Source organism: Aquarana catesbeiana, linkage group LG09 (genome assembly GCF_042186555.1).
Source record: "Aquarana catesbeiana isolate 2022-GZ linkage group LG09, ASM4218655v1, whole genome shotgun sequence".
In the NCBI taxonomy this organism is placed as follows: Eukaryota; Metazoa; Chordata; class Amphibia; order Anura; family Ranidae; genus Aquarana; species Aquarana catesbeiana.
The window spans coordinates 49,408,361-49,432,735 of record NC_133332.1 but is presented as its reverse complement, the minus strand read 5'-3'; the positions used below and the strand labels follow the sequence as shown (position 1 = coordinate 49,432,735).

At 42.6% G+C, this 24,375-nt stretch overlaps 1 protein-coding gene and 1 non-coding gene across 3 annotated transcripts in view; both read left to right on the top strand.

The window, feature by feature from the left end:
• PRRC2A (proline rich coiled-coil 2A) overlaps positions 1–24,375 on the top strand; it is a 114,245-nt gene that overhangs the window by 26,478 nt on the left and 63,392 nt on the right. For both annotated transcript variants that reach the window (XM_073598464.1, XM_073598462.1), the window contains exons 2-8: positions 2,611–2,748; positions 3,689–3,866; positions 5,288–5,387; positions 5,534–5,606; positions 8,828–8,971; positions 9,849–10,030; positions 13,425–13,501. In XM_073598464.1, coding sequence (XP_073454565.1) covers positions 2,637–2,748; positions 3,689–3,866; positions 5,288–5,387; positions 5,534–5,606; positions 8,828–8,971; positions 9,849–10,030; positions 13,425–13,501 — 866 coding nt within the window. In that variant the 5' untranslated portion in view covers positions 2,611–2,636. The remainder of the gene's footprint in view (positions 1–2,610; positions 2,749–3,688; positions 3,867–5,287; positions 5,388–5,533; positions 5,607–8,827; positions 8,972–9,848; positions 10,031–13,424; positions 13,502–24,375) is intronic.
• Positions 329–459, top strand: LOC141109138 (small nucleolar RNA SNORA63). The gene has a single exon (XR_012236149.1). It is a non-coding gene; the product is annotated as a small nucleolar RNA SNORA63 (small nucleolar RNA).

Sequence of the window (24,375 nt, the reverse complement as noted above, 5' to 3'; positions counted from 1 at the left end):
AACCGGTCGTGTGTACGTGGCATAAGAAGCACCTAAAACCATATTGCGTTTGAATTGCTTCTGCAGTTGGAGACCGTTGACAAGAGTGTTGTGGTAAATTGAACGTACGTTCTGATTTTAGCACAGCTTCAGTGCTGGAATAAATTAATAGCTCTCTGATTGATTGGTTTCTGCCCTTCTTAATGAACCTGTTTGGCTATTTGTCAGAGGAAATATGAAATAGGCATTTTCACTTTGTACAGGCAGACCTGTATAAGGATCTTAGACTCGACACCATTAATATTCAGGAACTTTCTTGCCCCGGCTGGTTAAAACAATAATAAATAATACGCAGGTTAAGTTACAGTATAGCTGTGAAGTGCTGTTCTGTCGTTCCCCCTGCAAATAATAAATTGCTTCCTACTATCCCTGTCTGTTCTGAAACCAATACAGCCGACAGGGACGCTTGGTCTCAAACAGGTAAAAAAAAATTAATATATTCTTTTAAAGTTTATGAAGGGGGAAATCCTCCTTTCTTGCCCACGTTGTTATCCTTCCTCAGATCCGAGGACATTATCATCAGGTCAGATCTGGAAAGGGCTTTTCATATCAAGACTATTAGATTGGTTCTCCAAAACCTCAAGTCTACCCAAGAATGAGAAGGGCAGATAATTGACTGATGGTTCTAGAAGCCCCATAAAATTGAGGATGCCTCCAAGTCCACTCTGCATGGTTGAATCAAGCCAACAATGTGAGTTATTGGGGACCAAAACCACGCCCTTTGAATTTTGGACTCATACTACTCGGTCCTTCTTAGTCTCTTGGGCCATGAAAGAAGCCACTAGAAATCTGTTCTCCAAGTGGTGCGTGTCATGGACAAGGAGCAAAATGGCTGATTATCCTTGCCCTTTTCTCGAGTCTCTGGATGGCACCCACAGATTACCATCCTGGATTTTTTCCACTATTTTCTTGCATTGCACCTTCTATTTTATGTTATGAAGTTGGACTATACTGTAGGGTTGCTTTGAGTATGATATGTACAGTAACCTTTCATTTCCTCCCCTGAACAGATGGGCCGAGACCTTTTTTCAAGTGGTATGGTGTCATTGACTAAAGGCTTTTCATATATACTTTAGTCCTGAGTGTAATTAATCAATAGACAAAAGTTTAAGATGTAGGCTCCACCTGAATGGCCGAGAAGCATTCTGGCCGACTCTGTTTAGTTCCAGCAGTAGATAGTATGTTGCCAATACTGCTGCCAGAACACAGTGCTACATACTGTATGTAGTTGATTCTACTATAGTATTAAAGCACACCCAACATCAGCTATTATTTATTAGTTTGTTAGAATTAGTTTGTTTTGGCCAGCTTGGCTCAAACAAAATATTTAAAGTCAAAGCAAACCTGGAATTCTACTTTTAAAGTGGAACTTTAGTCAGAAAATGAAGTCCGGCTACATCCCTTCAGGCTGGCCCATTTTGCAGGTATAGCAATGTAAAACATTCAAAATAAGTGTCTATACTGTTTAAAATCCAGTAATGCACTGTCTCACCCTGTTCTGCACATGCTCAGTTGCTTCCCTTTTTTAGTCCCTAAAATTGTAGTCCCTAAAATTAAGATTGTAGAGGCCAATCTGCTGACAGCCTTTAAAGCAGAATTAAACCCTCCTATTATTTACAGCCAAAAAAGCTGCTTCTCTTTGAGCTGCAATTGCCATGGTGCTGCACGTGTGATCAGTTATGGCACCTACCATTTGTTTGACAGTTTGAGGACACAAGCAAATCTGACAGTTGACAATCCTGGCATTCAGAGAATCTCTAACTGTTTTCTGATACCGGTAAATCGAAGGGTTTAGTTCCGCATTATGATTTACCGCTGGGGCTCTGGGCTTCAATAAAATGGCAGCCTCCAGCAAGAAGAAACAGGAACAATGCTGGAGGCAATTTACAGCACACAATAATTTTTGTTGTATAATTATTAATGTCGAATAAAGAACATTATTTTTTTTTATCAAGTTGTTGGGGGTAAAGTTCTGCTTTAAGTTTAATCCTTGTTGTCCAGCCAAGCCACTGGTATGGTACTAGGCAATATTCAGCTTGATGATGTCAGATGGATTTTGCCTGTACATTTGACTGCTCCTCCTATGCCTGTGGGTACACCAATTGAATCGGAAGTCTCTTTACTGCTTGGTAGGCCTCACAAGATTTAGAATATTCCTGGTGTATATTACATACTGACCATGGTTAGCCACTAGAATGAGTGTGATGGTTTAATCTACTAACTCTGTGTGTCTGGGCAATCGTTTTAGAGAGAATAGTGTCAAGACTCTAAATAAATGCTACCTTTTCCAGGCAGATAGATCTATAGGACTTGGTGAGCAAAAACAAGGAGTCTGCTGGACGTGGCAAAGACTACAATCATGGCAATGATATAGCAACTACAACTTAACAGCCAAAACTGCCACTTCGAAGCAGTTTATGTACATAGCCTGCAATAGCTGCAGATTAGGGCTAGTTTGATTGTAATTGACTCTTGGACATGTCATCGTCTGTCTCTGTGATAAGTTTTAAAATTTCCAGATTTAAATGTTCCCCGACTGATGTTCCTTTTTTCTTTCATATGGTTTTCCAGTCCTTACTCAATGAGCTTCCCCCGCAATGTCAGAGCGGCCGGGGCAGACTGCAAAAGGGAAGGATGGCAAGAAGTACTCGTCCCTCAACCTGTTTGATACATACAAGGGCAAGTCCTTAGAGGTGCAGAAACCAGCAGGTAAGAGAATTGTTGGATGGTTTGTTTACCCTTCCGCTCCACTCCATGTGACGCCAGGGGCTATGGAGTAGTGTGAAATGAGACAATTATTTAAATGTCCAAATATGTGCAATAAAGTCCACCATCCAAAAGTGAAATAAACAGTGCAAACGTCTAGCACCTAAGTAAAACGCTTGTGCAGATCTGGTCACTCAGACAACACCACAGTGATTCTCTATCTTATAGTCAATGGACACGCTTACCAGAATAATATGACTTTATCATTAAAGAGATGTCAGCATGTGCTTTATATTGTAGGGATCCTCTGTGGAATCATAAAAACCTTCCACATTCACAGGTCTTTACTGGGTATCCTCCAAGACTTCAAATAATTGTAAAAAAAAACTAGGGGCAACCCCCACTTTGCCACCAGAAAAAGGAAAAAATGGACTAGCTCGGTTCCCGAAATATTTGCAATGACATAATGAAATTAGAATTTTTTATTTATACAGAAATATTAAAAGGAACACGTATCCACATTCATGAATAAGAGCAACAAGTCTAAAACCATCTTTAAGTCATGTGTTTGTTAGACTAATCTATACAATTACTGCTGGTGTTCACATCTATGCCATCTGATTCAGCTAATCTCACTACGTTTTGCCAACTGTTTTTGTGGTGACATCTGCTGTGGTTCGCATGAACGCAGTGCGATTGTGATGCGGTGCGCTAAACAGGAATGACTGCAAATCCAGCACCGCATCAGTGGGAAAAGGGACTAAAAGCTGATTGGATACCATACACAGCTGCACCAGATTCTCAGTTCTCCAGTTTTAGTAAATCAATCTATGTGTTTAGCTCAGATTTTTTTATTGTGTTTTTTTTTTTTCTTGGGCTATTACAGATTTAATTTGGGTTTTTATTATTGAACCTTACATTTTAACCTTAATTTTCTTATTAGTCGCTCCCCGCCATGGCCTGCAGAGTCTCGGTAAAGTTGCCATTGCCAGGCGTATGCCCCCCCCTGCAAACCTGCCAAGTCTGAAAGCAGAAAACAAAGGGAATGACCCAAATGTCTCACTAGTTCCCAAAGACGGATCAGGATGGGCAAGCAAGCAGGATACAACAGAGCCAAAGAGGTGAGAAGCTGCCATGTTGTCTGTGGTTGAGCATGAGGTTATATTATTCATGAGCAGTGTTCCTAGTTAACGATAGTTTGTACTTAAGCAGGTCCATTGCTTACTCTTGCATTGTTTGGATTTCCACTCTGATGTTAAAATGTATTCAAACTCAAGAACAAAAAACTAAAAGCTTGCCGCTCCTTAGATGTGATGGCTGCATTCCTTTTCAGTTTCTCAGCCTTCTCTGTTTTTTTTTTTTTTTTTTACCCTTAACCACTTCAGCCCAGGAAGATTTGGCTGCTCAATGACCAGGTCATTTTTTGCGATACAGTACTGCGTCGCTTTAACTGACAATTGCGCGGTCGTGCGACGCTTGTTTTCCACAAATAGAGCTTTTTTTTGGTGATATTTGATCACCTCTGCGGTTTTTATTTTTTGCGCTATAAACAAAAGTGCATCAATTTTGAAAAAAAAAAAAACACTCTTTTACTTTTTGCTATAATAAATATCCCACGTTTATTTAAAAAAAAAAAAAAAAAAAAAAAAGTTTTTTCCTCAGTTTAGGCCGATGTTTATTTTTTGACATATTCTTGGTAAAAAAAAAATTGCTATAAGCATATCTTGATTGGTTTTGCGCAAAAGTTATATCGTCTACAAAATAGGGGATAGATTTATGGCATTTTTATTATTACTTTTTTTAAAAAATTTTTTACTAGTAATGGCAGCAATCTGTGATTTTTATCGGGACTGCGATATTGCGGCGTCCAAATTGGACACTTTTGACACATTTTTGGGACCATTGACAATTATACAGTGATCAGTGCTATAAAATTGCATTGATTACTGTATAAATGTCACTGGTAGGGAAGGGGTTAACACTAGGGGGCGATCAAGGGGTTAACTATGCTCCCTCACTGTGTTCTAACTGTAGGGGTATGAACACACGATCTGTCTGTACTCCCCTGAAAGAACCGGGATTTGTGTTTACACACACAGATCCCGGTTCTCGCTCTGTCAGGAGCGATCGCAGATGCCCGGCGGTCATCGCACCCGCCGGGCACTCGCATCAGCTCCGGGCACACACACGCACCCCTAGTGGCCAAAACGACGTAAGGTAACGTTGATTTGCCCGGCTGAGCCAACCTGCCGCAGTGAAACTGCGGTGGCTGGTCCAGAAGTGGTTAATCCTTCCGTTTTCTGGATGTGCTGGAAGAACAGCCTGCCTGTCCTCCAATGGGCAGACTTGTGCTGACACATCTGCCAGCACAGCCATTCACTGGGAAGATCAGTATTATGAAGGTTATGTATGTTTGTGTTTACCTTTCATTTCTATTTTAAACTGGTGGGTTGTTTTACAAAAAGTGAGTGTTCACCTCTACTTTGAATTTTATCTTTATTTTAATTATAATTTTTTCCCAATTTGTTCTCTCCCGCTTCAGTACCGATGTCTCTCCACCAGCGCAGCCGGAGTCGCAGCCACAGCAGGCTTCACAGACGTCTGCATCAAACCAGTCGAAGCGTCCTCCAGTTCCTCAAGAGGTAATGTCATGTAGCTCTATACCTATGAGTCTTTTTAGAAATATCTTGTGGCCTTCATCTTAAAATCCAGCCATAGGTGGTGTACTGAATGTGGAGTTGACATTCAAATTCAACATTCAAATCACCTTGTATTTCTTTTATTTCAGCCCCCCCAACCAGTCGCCGTCGTGGTAAAGACTTGGGCACAAGCCAGTACCACACATGTAGCACCAGGAGATGGTAAGTAGCTCCTAATGTGAATAAACAAAAACGCCAAGCGCAATAATGTTCTAGCATGACATATACAATCAAATAAGTGTAAATCAAATGTATGTGAATGCACGTGCAATTAATTAAATAGAAAAAAAAAAAATTAGTTGGATTGACAATGATATCAAGCTGCTATCAATTATATAGTGGTCAGAATCCCCTAAAAATTAAAGCATATAACATAGATTGATGCGCTCTGATACAAAGTTCAATCAATGTGAGAAAATAATTTTTTGTGCTAAAAAACCAATGTGAAAAAAATTGCTACCAAATCGCTAAAAAATCGCATATATATAAAATCGCAAATATATGAAAAAAATCGCAAATATTTAAAAACTGTGTTCCTCCAGTTATACAAATCCACTGGGAGTGGTGCGATATCTCCAAAGTAAACTAAGCAACAATTGTGTATAAATATACTAAAAATGCGTTTACAAATAGTAATCAATCCAAATTAGTGCCAATAAATAAATAAGATATATTCCCTGTAATAAGTGTTGAATCCTCCGTAATAAAAAATAAATAAATGATAAACTTATAAAGGTGCAATATATATACAATTGATGAGTATAAATAGTGCCAATAGAATCTGATTAAATATAGATGATTAAATTCATGAGATAGGATAAGTAGCAGGCAACAGTTCAATCCTCAGTAATCTGGGATATCTGGATTTCTGCAGTACTTATTTGTTCACCCTCTGAGCTATTTCTTCCACAGCCACAATGAATGGTAGTTTTCTCAGTATGCCACCTTTATCGTGCTCTCCCATCCCACTGGGGAACCTATCACCAATGCAATAGGTTGCATCGGGTGCACTTGACAGTGAGAGGAACTTCTGTTCCTCCCCTTCTGTGATGTAAGAAACTGGAAGCCAGAAGGATTTCATCACTACCGGTTTCGGTTTGCTTAGCATAACATCATCATTTGTAGTTTATTGAAAATTGGGTAATAAATTGTGCTTGTGTGCACTAAAATTCATTAAAGCGTATTTTTTCCTGAAGATTTGCGTTTGAGCAACCACTCCGCATATATCGTGTGACATATAAAATTGCTGCGCGCTCCTACTGGCCCGGCAGTGGGGGAGGGAGGAGGAAGGAGCCGAGCTGTGATGTAATTCGCCGCGGCCCAGACTCCTGGAAATGGGGACAGGATACCTGTCAAATACAGGTATCCGCCCCCCAACCCCCCCCCCAGGAAAGGTGCCAAATGTGGCACCGGAGGGGGAGGAGACAAATGAGCGGAAGTTCTGCTTTTGGGTGGAACTCCGCTTTAAGTAGGTTCCCATATTGCATAGTTTTAGTAAAATCACCATATATTTAATATAAAAACTCTGGATAGAATTTGTGTTGTTAAATCTCCACAGTTCTTGCTAAGAACATGCAGTTTTTCACAAAAGTAACATTTTAGTGCTCTTCTCTTTTTAACCACTTCAGCCCCGGAAGATTTGGCTGCTCAATGACAGGCCATTTTTTTTTTTTATACGGCACTGCGTTGCTTTAACTGATAATTGCGCGGTTGTCCGACGCTGCACCCAAACAAAATTGACGTCCTTTTTTTCCCCACAAATACAGCTTTCTTTTGGTGGTATTTGCTCGTCTCTGCGTTTTTTTTTTTTTTTTTTTTAATCTTTTGCGCTATAAACAAGAAAAGACCGACAATTTTGAAAAAAACACAATATTTTGTACTCTTTGCTATAAAAAATATCCTCCAATTTTTTTTTTTTTTTTTCCTCAGTTTAGGCCAATATGTATTCTATATATTTTTTGGGAAAGATTTATGGCATTTTTTAAATTATTATTATTATTTTTTTTTTTACTAGTAATGGCGGTGATCAGTGATTTTTATCGGGACTGCGACATTATGGCAGACAGATTGGACACTTTTGACACGTTTTTGGGACCATTGGCATTTATACAGCAATCAGTGCTATAAAAATGCACTGATTACTGTGTAAATGTCACTTGCAGGGAAGGGGTTAACAGGGGACGATCAAGGGGTTAACTGCAGGGAGTGTTTCTAACTGGGGGGGGGGGGACTGCCTGGGTGAGAAGAGCGAGCCGTTGTTCATACTTAGTACTTAGTGTGAACAACAGCTCGCTCTCCTCACCCCAGACAGCACGGAGATCTGTCTGTTTACATTGACAGATCTCCATTCTGTCTCTGTGGAGTGATCGTGGGTGACCGCCGAGCACGCGCATCAGCTCCAGCGTCACGGGCGCATGAACATGCTTCTGGTGGCGCTGGCGTGTGCCCTAGTGGCCAAAAGGCGGACCGGCGTACAGCTACGTCAGTTCGCCCAGGGGGGCCAATCTGCCGCAGTATAACTGTGGCGGCTGGTCAGGAAGGGGTTAAAGTGTCTCTGTAAAGATGAAAGTTGCCCATCTAGTAAACATTTAACACACACTTGAAGACTCAGGCTAGTTGTCTTGCAGAATCTGCTGAATGGCCTCTAAAGGAATTTTTTGTTTCCAACAGTTTTATTGAAAAGGGGTTTTCCAAGAATAAAGTATTGAAGTTATAACTGGCACCCACAGACTGTAATTATAGATTACTTGAGAGGCTTCAGGAAAGCTGCTTGACACTTGTAAAAGTGCCTTAAGAATGCTTATTCTTCATATTGGAATATACAAGCCACACACAGAGCAACAGCTCGGCTCGAGTGCGCCATAGCAAGCTGCTTGCTGTGGGGGAGCTCGACAGGAGGGGAATGGCCAGGATTGCTGGCGAGGGACCTGAGAAGAGGAGGATCTGAGCTGCTCTGTTTAAATCCACTGCACAGAGCAGGTAAGTATAACATGTTATATTTTTTTTTAAAAAGAGACTTAAATATCGCTTGAAGGTTCAGAGGTTAATATTTCTTAATGTTTGAAAGTCGTTTTACTTTGGCCAATGAAAGACCCCAAACCAAGGGAGAGCCTGACCTATAGTCAGTTGATCTTGAGTGCACATAATGGTTCCCATCTTAAGGGGGTCATTGGATGGCTCTGATTTGCTATTCTAAGGGATGAAAATGTATTTTATTTTTTTAAATGGTGATCTATAAAGTTATTTTGATTTGTGCAGAATTATAATTTAATTAGTATATAGAGGGGCAATCCACTCTAGGGGAGACCATGCCATGTTTCCTGTTTATATATTGTTGGACATACTGTAATTTGTGTCCCTTTTTTCTCTTGCTGTCATTGTAGGTGGAAAGGCATCAAGCCAACTGTCGCCATTCTCTCGCGAGGAATTTCCAACCCTGCAGGCGGCTGGGGACCAGGACAAAAGTGGGCAAGACCAGAGCACCTCCGCTGTGTCGTATGGGCCAGGACCAAGCCTCCGCCCCCAAAGTAAGGCTGATGTTGTGCATGGGGCTTCCATCAGGCTGTACTCTAGAATTCCTTATATTGTGTCACCAGTCAAGTTATAAGAGAAGCCTTGTGACAGGCTCTTGAGTTATCTATAATACAAAAGAATGTAAGGCGCTATACTGCATTATCACAATGTGGATCCATATGTGGACTTCTCTGGCCAACCTCAGAGTGACCACCGGGATAGTGGTAAAATAATTATGCAAAAACACACAGTCAAGGCGCTCCAGGGAAGTCCTATGAAAGCAGTTTGTGGAATGGAGTGTGGAGGCATGCCTCAAGACATGTTATCCTGGCTACCGGCTTTTTAACACATCCTTCTGGTGCGCTCCTGCATGCCCTTCTAGCCCGTTTGTGTGGCTGTCTCCAGTTCCGGTGATGTTACTTCTGGGGACATGAGATCCTCCGATCCCTGTGCTGCGGCCTGTGGTCTCCTGTCACGGACCTGCAGCTCCATCGCAGCTTTCTGCCACAGACTCCTACAACCCCTCCGGCACATCCCTTCCATCACTGGTTTGGGTCTTTCAATTAGCAGCTGTGTGCACAGCACCATGTAAGACCTTTAGTTGCCTTTCATTAAAGCCTGATTTTAACTGGATTTTCTTGTCTCCTGTGGATCCTGGGTTCTGCTTAGTGCATCTACCCCACACAGTCCATTCCACAGACTGCTTTCATAGGACCTCCCTGTTGTGCCTTGACTGAGTGTATTTGTATCTTGAGTCATCTATTCTAGGCCATCAATAGTTGACCCTCTAGTGCCCTCTTTTTGTCAGATCTGGTTATATTTGCCACTTTTGTATGTTATTGGTGTTATGCAATTTATTTTTACTGAGTGCCTGCTGTTTCTTCTTCACAGATGCCACCTCCTGGAGGGACGGGGGCGGGAGGGGGGGGCTGGCTCCAGGCTCCCTGGATGGCGATGGCCGTGAGCTTCCCGAAACGGCACACGCCCCCAGCAATGAGCCAGCCCCCCGTCCAGGGCTACCTCCCCCTGCTCCCCAACAGTTCCCTCCATATCGGGGGATGATAGCACCATTTGTAAGTATGAAAACACATTTGTTGCTTTATTTTATTTTGTTTTACCTCCTAAATATTGGTTTATAGAAGTCCTGTGATTACATAGATTTTATTGCTTAGTTTCTTTTAAAAATAACATAATCTATTGCTTTTCTGTGTAACACTCTTTTCACTATGAATGAGAATTGTTGGTAATGGCAGATATGTGAAAAGACAGCACATTTGTGGTAACCCATACCTACACGCATATCTTTCTTTAGCATGATTATACCCAACTAATAGGTTCTGACTGTGTCGCCACTCAACAGTCAAGGAGTGCCGAATACCAGTTCCGTTTTTACGATTAGGTACAGTAGGCTTGTGCCTATAGGTGGTCAAGGCAAAAAGACAGGTTTTTCAACTTTAGGTCTCATTCGTACGGATGTACCAAACTTTTTCACCCGTGCAAAGGGACATCTTCACCCACTCAGGATGCACAGGTGTTCTGTGCAGGCAGCCTGTTCAAATCAATGACAGGCTGCTGGCTGGACCTGCTCAGATCTCAAAGTTCATCCAAGAGTGTACATCTGTGCAGGTCTGATCAGAGCACAGGCAGACTGCCCTTCACACTGGTGTATGGATCTGTACTCCTTTTTGAATTAGGCCTTATAGTCATTAGCTACATATTGTTCCCAATCATAAGTTAAAATGCATCCATCTCATAGGAGCTTATTTGCACAATATTCAAAGCCAGGTTAGAACAAGCAAAACAAGAAAGTGTTCTGTGCAAAAGAGGTGATCTTGGATGAAGCTTTGGACACCAAAAATGTTTGCTTTTAGGCTGTAGTGTTGGAATCCAGCCCTCCTTAATATGGTTCCAGATGGGAGCACTGGCTGTAGCTTTAACAATCTGCAACTTTTACCTAAATCACCATTCAGCCAGGCCAGGTTCCATTTTAAATGTATTATTTCTTAATTGTACATTGCAAGAGAGCTAATTCTTTTGGATTATGCTCAACTTCTAGGTGATTGGACACTGGAAAATGGTAAAGCTTGATTTAGCCCTGTATAACTCCAACCACTACCAACATTGCCACAGTTTTTCTCTAGTGTCCATAGATAATGGACCTGTCTTTTTCTGCTTAGAGAGTCTTTCTCACACAGATACACCTTCTTTTTTTAACAACTGCGTCTGGCTGCTGAGCCTTGATGCTGTAAAGTAGCAGCAGTTATCTGGATGGATCCCTATGGATTATAATTCCCTAGAGGGGCTGTGCAAGAACGGGAAAGGCCTATAAAATGTTAGTTGCACTGGACCCTGCATGTGGCGCTCACATTGGCAGGTGGTTGCGTCTCGTGAATTAGCTGGCAGGGTGCTATACACGTCCATGAACGTGGTCTTCTGTGGCAGAGCCCAGTCCCTGAAGACCCTGTGGGGTAGCCTGATCTTGGAGAAGTGAAGACTGAGCAGGTTTGATTTTCCAATGTAAGTTGTGTCTATTATTAGGTGGGTGATGGGGTCCCCAGTTGCTGGTTCCTGCCTCAGGCTAAGCGGAACACTCATCTTTTGGGAAAAAAATCCTGAAAACCCAAGCCTTCCAAGACAGGTAACAAATTTTCCCAGTTGAAGGGGCACTTCCACTTCTCCAAATGGGGCAGGGACACCTTTCGGCCATACAGACTTGAGATGTCTCCAATATCTGGATTAAAAATGTGTGCAAAGGCTGTAAGTTAAAGTTTTGTGACTTGCCTCCAAGCCTGTTTGCTGCACTGGACCTGTTATGCTATGAGGTGGCCTTTTACCTCTTTTCCAGAACCAGAAAGGTTTTGCAGTTACTTTAGAACCTAAAGTGCCCAAATTAAATCATGATATGCGGCCCATTGTGGATCTAAAGTGCTTGAACAAGTTTCTGCATGTTCAAAGGCTCTGGAGGAATCTGTACAGTCAGTGATTACTTCTCTTCATTGGGTAGACTACTGGTCTTGGTAGACATCAAAGATGCCTACCTTCACGTCCCCAGCTACCTGAGTTTTACAATAGGATTGCAGCATTTTCAGCTTGTGGCTTTGCCCTTTGGCCTGGTCTTGGCACCATGAGTCTTACAAAGGTACTGACCCTGGTGTTGGCACTTCTACGAACAAGGGGCATTCCTATTCTGGGATATTTTGACCATCATCCCCAGGCTAAAGTCTGCTGTCGGCTGACTTCATTCTGGTAGAGGCTCTGGATCCTTTTATATCAGGATCCACCCAGATGCTTGGACTTGGAGCTGGCTCAGCCTTTTAGCGTGCAGCTGAGAGCCTGACCCAGCCGCTCCTCCCCCCACCACAGCCCGGCGCTCCAGTGAGTGCTGGAGGGGCTGAGCAGACAGCCAGTGACTCTCTGCAGACCAAATACCGAGTGATCAGCTGTCTTTGGTCGCTCAGTTTATATGCATAGCTGGCGGGGGACAGCTGCAGCTGGCATCGATACTGCACCCATCTAGGTGAGTAGGATTGTTTATTTTTTTTGTATTCCCCAACTTCTCTCTTAAGCAGTAAAGATACAGCAGCTGTCACTAGCAGCTAATTATAAGGGAGTACATAGATTGGGTTAGTATTTTTTATAGGTTGCATTAAAGCATCTAACCCACCTACAAATTAAAAATACAGATACATTAATTCTTAATTTTATTAAATGCAGTCACATGAATGCTGGGTTACCTTCCCCACCAGCAACTCCTATGGATGGAGGCAGAGTATGCTGCTGTGCTTAATGCTGCTATATTGACAGCAATACTCTATACAGGAACCACTGTCAATCTACAGATAGGGGTGGGCCTGAGGGCTTGGCTGACTTTGGTAATCACAGTCCACTCAGAATAGTATATGGCATCCTGCACACTGATGCAGAGAACTTGCTGGATGGCACAACATTCCATAACCTGTTTTTGTTGTGACCATTTAGAAAGCTGCAGCTACTACCAGGATCACCAGGTATTTGAAGTTCTACAGTAGAAAAAGAAGAATGGGCATTATATGTAACAAAAGCCATTATGTCTGCCTATTGCATTCTTGTAGTTTATAAACATGTTAAAGTGGTTGTAAAGGCAGAAGGTGTTTTACCTTAAAGTGACTGTAAACTTATTTTTTTGTTAACATGTCATACTTACCTTCTCTGTGCAATAGTTTTGCACAGAGCAGCCCCAATCCCCCTTTTCTGTGGTCCCCTGCCAGCACTCCTGGCCCCTCCCACTGCCAAGTGGTTAAGTTAGAGGAAGAAGAGGTATTAGTAGGCCGGGGATCCCTGAATGGATAAAGTACCAGTGTCTTTTTTTTTTTTTTTTTTTTTTTTTTTTAATTGCCCAGCTCCTACCATAATAGGAATTTGAATTTCATAGCCATTAGTTATTCCAAAAAGGTTTTTGTAGTCTTACATATATTATTTTTTTCCTAGATGTATCCCCCATATTTGCCGTTTCCTCCGTATGGGCCACCAGGAGCCTTCCGCTTTCACGGTCCAGATGCACCAAGGTACTACGGAACATTTAAGCTCACTGTGATGACAGTGAGGGGATGATTTGTGATAATGAAATGTTGGTGTTGCCCATATTAACCAATCAGAGTGCATTTGACAAGAGAACTTTATCTAATAATATAAAAGGTGTAATACTTTTATGTGAAACACTGTTGATGGAAGTTCTCACCAGTAAGGGCAAAAAATGCAGCAAAATATCTGACTTAATCAAACAGTACGGGGCACAGGCAAAGTCTTGGAAAACTGTTACATGTTGCTATCTTCTGGTGATTGGACACTGGCAAATAAAACTGTTGGGACTCCCTTATAATCATTGCCACTAACAGTTCTCCGTTTTTTGTGTTAGTGTCTTTAGGTGATGGTCTTTTTTTTTTTTTTTTAATCCCCTGAGGGAGTTTATTTATTTTTGGATTTTTTTTTTTTTTATCTGACTGTTAAGCTGCTGATTCAGCTTTATGGCACAATTTCTAAACGTGTACCCTAGGCATGTCATTGGGACCTTATCTGGACTCTGTTGTAGAACAAAAGATGTGGGTCTGGCATTAAAGTCGCATTGGGCACTGGATCCTGCAATAGGTGCTCCTCCTCGGTACACTGCCCAAAGTGTGGAATTGCCTGCAGGGTGAAATACAGATCCAGGGCAGTGGCAATCCACCCAGGTGTAACCCAGTGCCTTAAAGTGGTGGAAGTAATTTACTGTGATTTTTTTACCTATAGGTAAGACTACGATAAGGTTTACCTATAGGTTCAGTAAATAACGTATCTTCTGAATGTGCACCAATCACAGACTGTGCGTCCGGAAAGTATTTACAGCGCTTCACTTTTTTCACATTTTGTTATGTTACAGCCTTATTCCAAAATGGATTAAATTCATTATTTCCCTCAAAATTCTCCAAACAATATAAAATAATGACAGGGTGAAAGAAGTATGTTTGAAATCTTTGCAAATTTAGTAAAAACAAAAACAAATCCCATGTACATAAGTATTCACAGCCTTTGCCACGCCACTCAAAATTGAGCTCAGGTGCATCCTGTTTCTACTGATCATCCTTGAGATGTTTCTACAACTTCATTGGAGTCCACCTGTGGTAAATTCAGTTAATTGGACATAATTTGGAAAGGCACACACCTGTCTATATAAGGTCCCATAGTTAACAGTGCATGTCAGAGCACAAACCAAGCCATGAAGTTCAAGGAGTTGTCTGTAGACTTCCGAGACAGGATTGTATTGAGGCACAGATCTGGGGAAGGGTACAGAAAAAATGTCTTCAGCATTGAAGGTCCCAATGAGCACAGTGGCCTCCATTTGTAAATGGAAGAAGTTTGGAACCACCAGGACACTTCTTGGAGCGGGCCGCTTGGCCAAACTAAGCGTTTGGGGGAGAAGGGCCTTAGTCAGGGAGGTGACCAAGAACCCGATGGTCACTCTGAAAGAGCTCCAGCATTTTTCTGTGTAGAGAGGAGAACCTTCCAGAAGAACAACCATCTCTGCTGCACTCCACCAATTAGGCCTGTATGGTAGCGTGTCCAGACGGAAGCTTAAAAGGCTTATTGTGCTAGTAAAAGGCACATAACAGCCTGCCTGAAGGTTGCCAAAAGGTACCTGAAGGACTCTCAGACCATGAGAATCAAAATTCTCTGGTCTGATGAAACAAGGATTGAACTCTTTGGCCTGAATGGTGACTTGGTTAAATTGATAATGGGCAACCCCTATCCTCATATTGATTAGTGGTTCCAAATTAATAATAACTACTGCAGTAGGGAACAGACACAAAAGATACGCTCTGCATCTTTCTAAATAACTGTTCTGCTTTATTATGACGCAATTGAAGGTTTTTATACACATGATTACGTAGGTATCACATTAATATTACAATTGTACGTTTATGGTAACAAGGGGCGTTACATAGGCAGACTAATTCTAATCAGGACTCCAGCGCCATGTCTGGAGGAAACCAGGCACTGCTCATCACCTGGCCAATACCATCTCTACAGTGAAGCATGGTGGTGGCAGCATCATGCTGTGGGGAAGTTTTTTTCAGTGGCAACAACTAGGAGACTTATCGGGATCGAGGGAAAGATGAATGCAGCAATGTACAGAGACATCCTTGATGAAAACCTGCACCATAGCGCTCTGGACTTCAGACTGGGGCGAAGGTTCATCTTCCAGTAGGACAACCACCCTAAGCACACATCCACTCTGTGAATGTCTTTGAGTGGCCCAATCAGAGCCCAGACTTGAACCCGTTTAAACATATAAATGGAAAACAGGAAACCATAAGAAATGCAAGGTATTCAAAAAGATACCTTATGTGACTTACCCACTCACAAAATTTGGTTAGAACTGGGGCGCTATGGCCAAAACGCAATGCATATAGAAATGAGGCGGACAATAAAGACTACCCAAAGGACCATAAACATGAGCCACCGGGGTATAGTAACAAATTTAGGACCAAAGTCAGGATACAAAATTACAAAAAAAATCTTTATTGAAAGCACAAAGAATGGTAATTAACTTTAAATATAAATACATGATGGGAACCGCCCATCATAACCCATAAAAAGAGACCATGGTGTTATCAAAAAACACAAACAAAAAATGTGCGCCAGACGCCACACTCACATACTCGCAACCCAATCATTCTAAGTCAGTGTTTCTCAACTCCAGTCCTCAAGGTGCCCCAACAGTTCATGTTTTCAGGAGTTCCCTCGGATGAAACAGCTGTGGTAATTACTAAGGCAGTGAAACTGATGAAATCATCTGTGCAAAATCATGGAAAGCCTGAAAACATGATATGTTGGGGCACCTTAAGGACTGGAGTTGGAAACCCTGTTCTAAGTATGTAGCATGATCCATATAGAATATTAGGGAGCTCTGGATAGATTGTTCCACCTTGGGGATATCAAACTGGTACTGTAGCAGGGTGTAAGGATAGAGTAGTACAGCCCACTGAACCATAAATAAGGGTCACTGTGGGTCTGGAAATACAAACAACACTGCAGACCTAACAGTTTAAAGTCCCCCGGTTGAAAAGTACTCAAGATTAGAAATCGCTGACAACACCTGGGATAACTGAATAAATGCAAATGACAAAAGTCTGTTGGACAGTTCCAGTTGAAAGTGTATGGTATAGGGTCTGTAGTATCCACTTCCGGTGTCCATACAAGAGTGACCTAGTTGTATGAGTTCGTAGAACCTCCTGAGTAGTCACTATTCCAGTAGGTACAATGCAAAGCAATAAGCAGGGGAAAAGTCAATAGCATACAGCTTGACAGGACCAGCGAATCGGTAGTAGGTCTTGGCACCCAGCCGCAGATGGATGCAAGCAGAGGGAGCAGGCAAAGTCAATAGCACATAATTCTCATAGGCATCAGTCCACATAGGTCCCCACTCAACCTCAAGTCTTCTTCAAAGAACAATAGCCACAATAGAATCATCCCTGCTATGGCTGCCTGCCACGGTCAGTGGTCCCTCCGCTAAACATCTCTGAAGAGATCTGAAAATGGCTGTGCACCAATGCTCCCTGTCCAACCTGATGGGGCTTGAAGGGTGCTGCAAAGAAGAATGGGAGAAACTGCCCAAAAATAGTTGTCAAGCTTGTAGCATCATACTCAAAAAGACTTGAGGCTGTATTTGGTGCCAAAGGTGCTTCAACAAAGTATTGAGTAAAGGCTCATAATACTTATGTACATGGGATTTTTTTCGTTTTTTTTTAATCTTTAATAAATTTGCAAAGATTTCAAGCAAACTTCTTTCACGTTGTCATTATGGGGTATTGTTTGTAGTATTTTGAGGAAAATAGTGAATTGAATCCATTTTGGAATAAGGCTGTAAAATATAATTTGGAAAAGGTTAAGCGCTGTGAATATTTTCCAGGTGCACTGCACACACACTGCACAGGCACACACTGTATGATTTGTTTTTGCAGTATCCCAACTTGACCCACTGCACTGCCCAGGAATGTGCTAAAAATCTTTTTGAAAAAGGTGATAAAGATGGTAAATTATTGGCTCTATTGACTGCAGACCCCTACAACTCCCATGGTTATACCTTGTGTTTACTTCCCTGACGGTGCTCTCCAGACTCCAGTTAAATGAGTTCTCCATGCATTTGTGGAATTGTATAAATCTTTGTATTCTCCCCTACCAGCTTTTGATATTACTGACTTATCCACCTTTTTGAATGGCTATGCTGGATGCTCAAGTTACTGAGGAGAAGGTTTCATCTGCCATTGCTTCCTTTCCCAACTGTTAGTCTCCCGTTGGATCGGTATAAGCATTATGTTGAGGGTTTTTCCCCTTGGCTACTACAACTGTATAAGGAGTGCTTACGCACAAATTTCTTTATCATACATCATGGGACACAGAGCCTTAAGTAATTACCTAATGGGTTATAGGCCACCTTCAGGTGTTGACACTGGTAAATGCAATCAAAGCAAGTTTACTCCCTATATAACACCTCCTCCTTCCAGGAGCATATCATTTTTTTCGCCAGTGTCTAAGGTGTTGGTCACGAATGAAGAAGTGCTCTGAGGAGCTCCAGGAGGGATCCATGCTGGATTTAAATTCCTCCATTAAAAGCCAGATCCATCCAGAAGTGCCACTGAGGCCTAAAGTGGATAATACCTGGGACCTCGTATCCGAAGCACAAGGTTTTGCCTGTAATGCCTCTCTTTGTAGGGCTGGACCCCAGTAACCCAGGGCTTAGGTCTTGTTACATTAAGGGCACAGGGCATAACAATTGTAGCGTACCTAGACAATCTATTACTTATAGATCAATCAGTGACTCGTTTGGAGCAAAGCCTATGCACTACAACCAACTATCTGAAAAGTTTGGGTTGGATTCTCAACCTAGAGAAATCTAGAGAAGGCTGGAGTACTTGGGTCTGATCATAGATACAGCCCAGGAAAGGGTGTTCTTGCCTCAAGCAAAAATCGACTCCATAGGAGAGCTGGTGCGGAGGGTCAGGTCAAATGGCAATCCCTCCGTTCGCCTCTGCATGAGGTTGCTAGGAACCATGGTAGCTTCATTCGAAGCAGTTCCCTATGCCCAGTTCCATTCAAGACTGTTGCAAAACAGTATCCTGTCTCCTTGGAACAAAACAATTCAAGCTTTAGACTTGCCAATGTGGCTGTCCCCAAGAGTGGCCCAAAGCCTCACTTGGTGGTTATTAAGCCAGAATCTGCTGAAAGGAAAATCCTTCAGACCAGTCATCTGGAAAGTGGTAACGACGGATGCCAGCTTCTCAGGCTGGGGAGCAGTATTAGAAAAGATAACTGTCCAGGGACAGTGGTCAAGAACCCAAAGAATCTTGCCCATCAATATCCTAGAGATTCGGGCAGTACACCTGGCTCTAAAGGCCTGGACTTTCAGGTTACGGGATTGTTCTGTCAGGATTCAATCCGACAATGCCACAGCTGTGGCCTATTTCAATTACCAAGGGGGCACCAAAAGTCTCTCAGCGCAGAGAGAGGTGAACCATATTCTAACTTGGGCAGAAAGGAATGTTCCATGCCTTTCTGCAATATTAATTCCGAAAATATAAAATTGGCAGGCGGACTACTTAAGTCTCTTCACCCCGACATATTTCGGGCTGTTTGTCAAAGATGGGAGACTCCGGACGTGGATCTTCTAGCATCCAGGTTTAACACGAACGAAGTTGGTCAACTTTGTGGCCAGAACAAGGGATCCATTTGCATGCGGAACGGATGCGTTAGAGACCCCATGGGATCAGTTCTCACTGATCTATGCATTTCCCCTTATTCAATTGCTGCCTCAACTTATTTGCAGGATCAAGCTGGAAAGAAAGCCGATAATTCTGGTGGCACCAGCATGGCCCAGAAGGTCATGGTACGCAGAAATCGTAAAGATGGCAGTGGAGGGCCCATGTTCCCTCCCACTACGGCCAGATCTGCTCTCTCAGGGACCAAAATTCCATCCTTCCTTACGGTCTCTAAATTTAACGGCTTGGCTATTGAAACCCACATTCTAAAGAAACGTGGGTTTTCCGGGTCAGTTATCTCTACCCTGATTAATACTAGGAAGCCAGCTTCCAGAACTATATATTATAGAGTCTAGAAGGCTTATGTTTCCTGGTGTGAATCCAAGGGTTGGCACCCTCGGAGTTATATTATAGGCAGAATTCTTGCCTTCCTACAATTAGGGGTAGAAATTAAATTGGCCTTAAGTACTATTAAAGGCCAAGTCTCAGCTTTATCGGTCTTATTTCAAAGACCACTTGCTACTCATTCTCTAGTCCGGGGCTTTATGCAAGGGGTGACGCGGCTTAATCCGCCCATCAAACCTCCCTTGAACCCTTGGGACTTAAACTTAGTTTTGTCTGTGTTACAAAAACAGCCATTTGAACCAATACAACAGATTTCCCTAGTCCTTCTGACAAGGAAGTTGGTATTTTTGGTTGCTATATCCTCAGCAAGGAGGGTTTCAGAATTTGGCTGTTTTTTCTTGTAAAGAGCCATATTTGATTTTTCATGAGCACAGAGTGGTGTTACGCCCTTGTCCAGGCTTTTTGCCAAAAGTAATTTTAGGTTTTCACCTGAACAAAGATATTGTCCTGCCATCGTTTTTTCCAAAACCATGTTCCAGGGAAGAAAAGTCACTACATTGTCTTGATGTGGTGAGAGCAGTGAAAATCTATTTAAAAAAAAACTGCTCAGGTTCGTAAGACTGATGTCTTATTTATTCTGCCGGAGGGTCCTAAGAAAGGACAGGCAGCGTCAAAATTCACTGTTGCTAAGTGGATTCGGCAAGTGATAATTCAAACTTATGATTTAAGGGGTAAGATTCCCCTGTTTCAAGTTAAGGCGCATTCTACCAGTGCTTCTTGGCCACTGCGTCATCAGGCCTCCATGGCTCAGATCTGTAAGGCCGCAACTTGGTCTTCAGTGCATACATTCACAAAATTTTATCAGGTGGATGTAAGGAGGTATGAGGATATCGCCTTCAGGCGCAGTGTGCTGCAGGCAGCAGTATAAGATCCTCAAGTCTGGGTGTACCCTGCGGGTTGTTTTCTCCCACCCCTCATGTGACATTGCTATGGGACATCCCATTAAGTAATTACTTAAGGCTCTGTGTCCCATGATGTACGATAAAGAAAATAGGATTTTTTTATTACAGCCTACCTGTAAGATCCTTTTCTTGGAGTACATCATGGGACACAGAGGTCCCTCCCCTCTTTTTTGGGATACAAGTATACTGCTTTGCTACAAAAAGTGATGTGCTCCTGGAAGGAGGAGGGGTTGTATAGGGAGTAAACTTCCTTTTGATTGGGTTTACCAGTGTCAACACCTGAAGGTGGTCTATAACCCATTAAGTAATTACTTAAGGCTCTGTGTCCCATGATTTACTCCAAGAAAAGGATTTTACAGGTAAGCGCTAATAAAAATCCTATTTTTCTGCCTCAGTCATTTTATGAAGCCCATGTGGTTTTGCTGGCTAAGCCTGATAAAGACCCCTTACAGTGTGCATGCTATAGGCCCGTCTCTTTCCTTAATATGAATCTTCAAATCCTCACTAAACTCGCCAAAGTGCTTCATCTCCTGGAATCCTCTGACCAGACGGGCTTTATGCCCAGTAAGGCCACAGACATTAATCTGAGGAGAGTTTTTGCCCATAGTGAGCTGCATCCAGATGGCCCTGATAACCGTGCACTGTTTTTTTTTTTTTGTTTGTTTTTTTGATTTGGAGAATGGGTTTATATAAGGGAGGTCCTGACGTGTGGGGTTTGGAGAGGTGTTCCTTTAGTGGATACAGCTGCTCTATGAGCTTCTGGTGGCTGCCATTAAAACGGGTGGCAGGCTATTTAAATTTTCCTCTGTTGACTGAGGCACCAGGCAGGGCTGCCTTTTGTCACTGAGACTTTTTGCCCTAATGATGTTCTGGCATTATGTACTTCCTCTTCAATACGTGGCATCAGAGTGGGTAGCTTAGAGGAAAAGATGGCCCTATATGCAGACAATGTGGTATTGTTTTTAGACGACCTGGAGGTCTCCTTGCCCTCTCCGGTGGCCAATTTAGATCGTGTGGCATCCTTTTCTAGTTTAAGAGTGAACTGGCACAAATCTTCCTCTCGGTAGGGCCGCCGTGTTGCCTTCCTCTCCTGCTTCACCTTTACAATAGGTAAATCAAGGGAAATACCTAGCTATCACCATTACTAACTTGGTGTCTTATTTTATAAGGTTAAATGTATCTATCTCTATTGCCCTCTTTTGAAAGGGTAAGTTCACTTTTACAGAAAATCTGTGAGCTTACACTGGACCCCCTGCCTTATCCCCACCCCCGCCCCCGGTCAGTCCCCCTGACCTGGAGTCCTGCGATCACCCGCTGTGAGACATCTCCTGTGTGGATTCCTAAAGCCATCTCTTCTGTAAAAAAAAAAAAAAAAAAAAAAAAAAAAGACCTAAAGCCTTCTTTCACTCCCTCCATAGGCTTGTTTCTGAATTTCTTTGGCAGGGTGGCACCCCCAGACTCCATCTCACAGTCTTGCAACAGCCTTGGAAGGAAGGGGGCTTGGCAGTGCCTAACTCTTATAAATATATTTTGGCTGGACAACTAGTATTTGCACATAGGTGGCTAACCGGTCCGTTAGCCACCCATGATGATGCAGAAGCCTTAGAGGTGGAAGTGGTGGGCTCTTTCAGTGAGGGGGAAAAAAAGTATTTGATCCCCTGCTGATTCTGTACGCTTGCCCACTGACAAAAAATCAGTGTATTATTTTAATGGTAGGTTTATTTTAATATCCAGAAAAAAAAGTTTTAATGATCTTGAGAACGGTGAGAAATCAGCCCAGAACTATATGGAAGAATCTTGTCAATGATCTTAAGGCAGGTGGGACCATAGTCACCTAGAAAACAATTGGTAACACACTACGCCATTAAGGACTGAAATCCTGCAGCGCCCGCAAGGTCCCCTTGCTCAAGAAAGAACATATACAGGTCTCTTAAGTTTGCTAATGAACATCTGAATGATTCAGAGGAGAACTGGGTGAAAGTGTTGTGGTCTGATGAGACCAAAATCAAGCTCTTTGGCATCAACTCGGCGTGTTTGGAGAAGGAATGCTGCCTATGACCCCAAGAACACCATCCCCACCATCAAACATGAAGGTGGAAACGTTATGCTTTAAGGGTGTTTTTCTGCTATGGGAACAGGACAACTTCACCACATCAAAGGGACTATAGACGGGGCCATGTACCGTCAAATCTTGGGTGAGAACCTCCTTCCCTCAGCCAGAGCATGGAAAATGGGTCGTGAATGGGTCTTTTAGCATGACAATCACCCAAAACACACGGCCAAGGCAACAAAGGAGTGGCTCAAGAAGAAGCTCATTAAGGTCCTGGAGTGGCCTAGCCAGTCTCGAGACCTTAATCCCATAGAAAATTTGTGGAGGGAGCTGAAGGTTCGATTTACCAAACGGCAGCCTCAAAACCTTAATGACTTGGAGAGAATCTACAAAGAGGAGTGAGACAAAATCCCTCTTGGGGTGTGTACAAACCTGGTGGCCAACTACAGGAAACGTCTGACCTCCTGTGATTGCCAGCAAGGGTTTTGCAACCAAGTACTAAGATGTTTTGCGAAGGGGTCAAATGCCTATTTCACTCATTAAAATGTAAATCAATTTAGAACTTTTTTGAAATGCGTTTTTTCTGGATATTTTTGTTGTTCTGTCTCTCACTGTTAAAATAAACCTGCCATTAAAATTCTAGACTGATCATTTCTTTGTCAGTGGGCAAACGCACGATATCAGCAGGGGATCAAATATTTTTTTCCCTTTACTGTATGAAGCATTGGCCCATCTAGTTCATAGGGGACCATGATCTCCTCATAATCAAACTAGTTCTATGAGCTCTGTATGTGGGCCTGGAAGGTGACCCATGGGGCTGAATTTGAGGAACCTTTTCCCCCTTCTCCCCATGTTCCCCTGTGAAAAAATCCCACCCTCCCTCCCTATTACACTTATGAGGTCCTCATTGTGTGGACAAGATATGGAGTTAAGAAACTGGGCGATTATTACTAAGAATGTTGTACTGAGATCCTTTTGATGAGCTAAAATCTTTATATCCACCCCCAAATACCCAGTTCTATACAGCTGCGACATGCCTACCAGTCGCAATTTGGGTATGTTCCAGTGTCCTCCCTAAGGCCTTCAGATTTGGAGTCCATGTTAAGAAATGATGATCTAGCCAAGCCCTTAACTGCTGTTTCCAAATACCTCTTCCCTGAGACTACTCAACATTTGTAAATCCAAGTGGGTGTCTGTTGTCCCAGACCTCGATGTCAAGGACTAGGAGGTTGTGTGGGAGGCTCATCTCTGCCAAGGACCAACTCGTACAGTATAAATTTCTACATCTCATATACGTAACACTTGCTAAGATTTATGGCGATAGTTCTTCTTCCTCTTGGCACTGCTCTGTCGATGGGGCATATTTTATGCACGTTTTCTGGGACTGCTCATCTCTCCAGGTTTATTGGACTGAAGTCCCCCAATTTTTTCAGTCTTTCACCACTATACTTCTTAACCCCTATGTGAGGACTTCTCTTAGGCTTGGTGGATGGTTTGGCCCCTACTAGGGCCATATGTACTCTGCTTACCCTATTATTGTACAATGCAAGGAAACTTCTCCTTTCATGGAAGAAGGCCACAGTCCCAACATTGGCAGCTTGGAAGGCTTTAGTTATCATTTCCCATCCCTTATATAAAGCAACTTACTCTAATAGAGGAGTACCTGGTAAGTTTTTGATAAGGTGTGCGCAAGTTGTTTGTGGGGGGTGCGTTGAATCTCCCCTCAGTCTGATTAATTGCGTTCTTCAAATATTTGCAGTGACTGATTGTCAATTTATTTGATTTCTGCA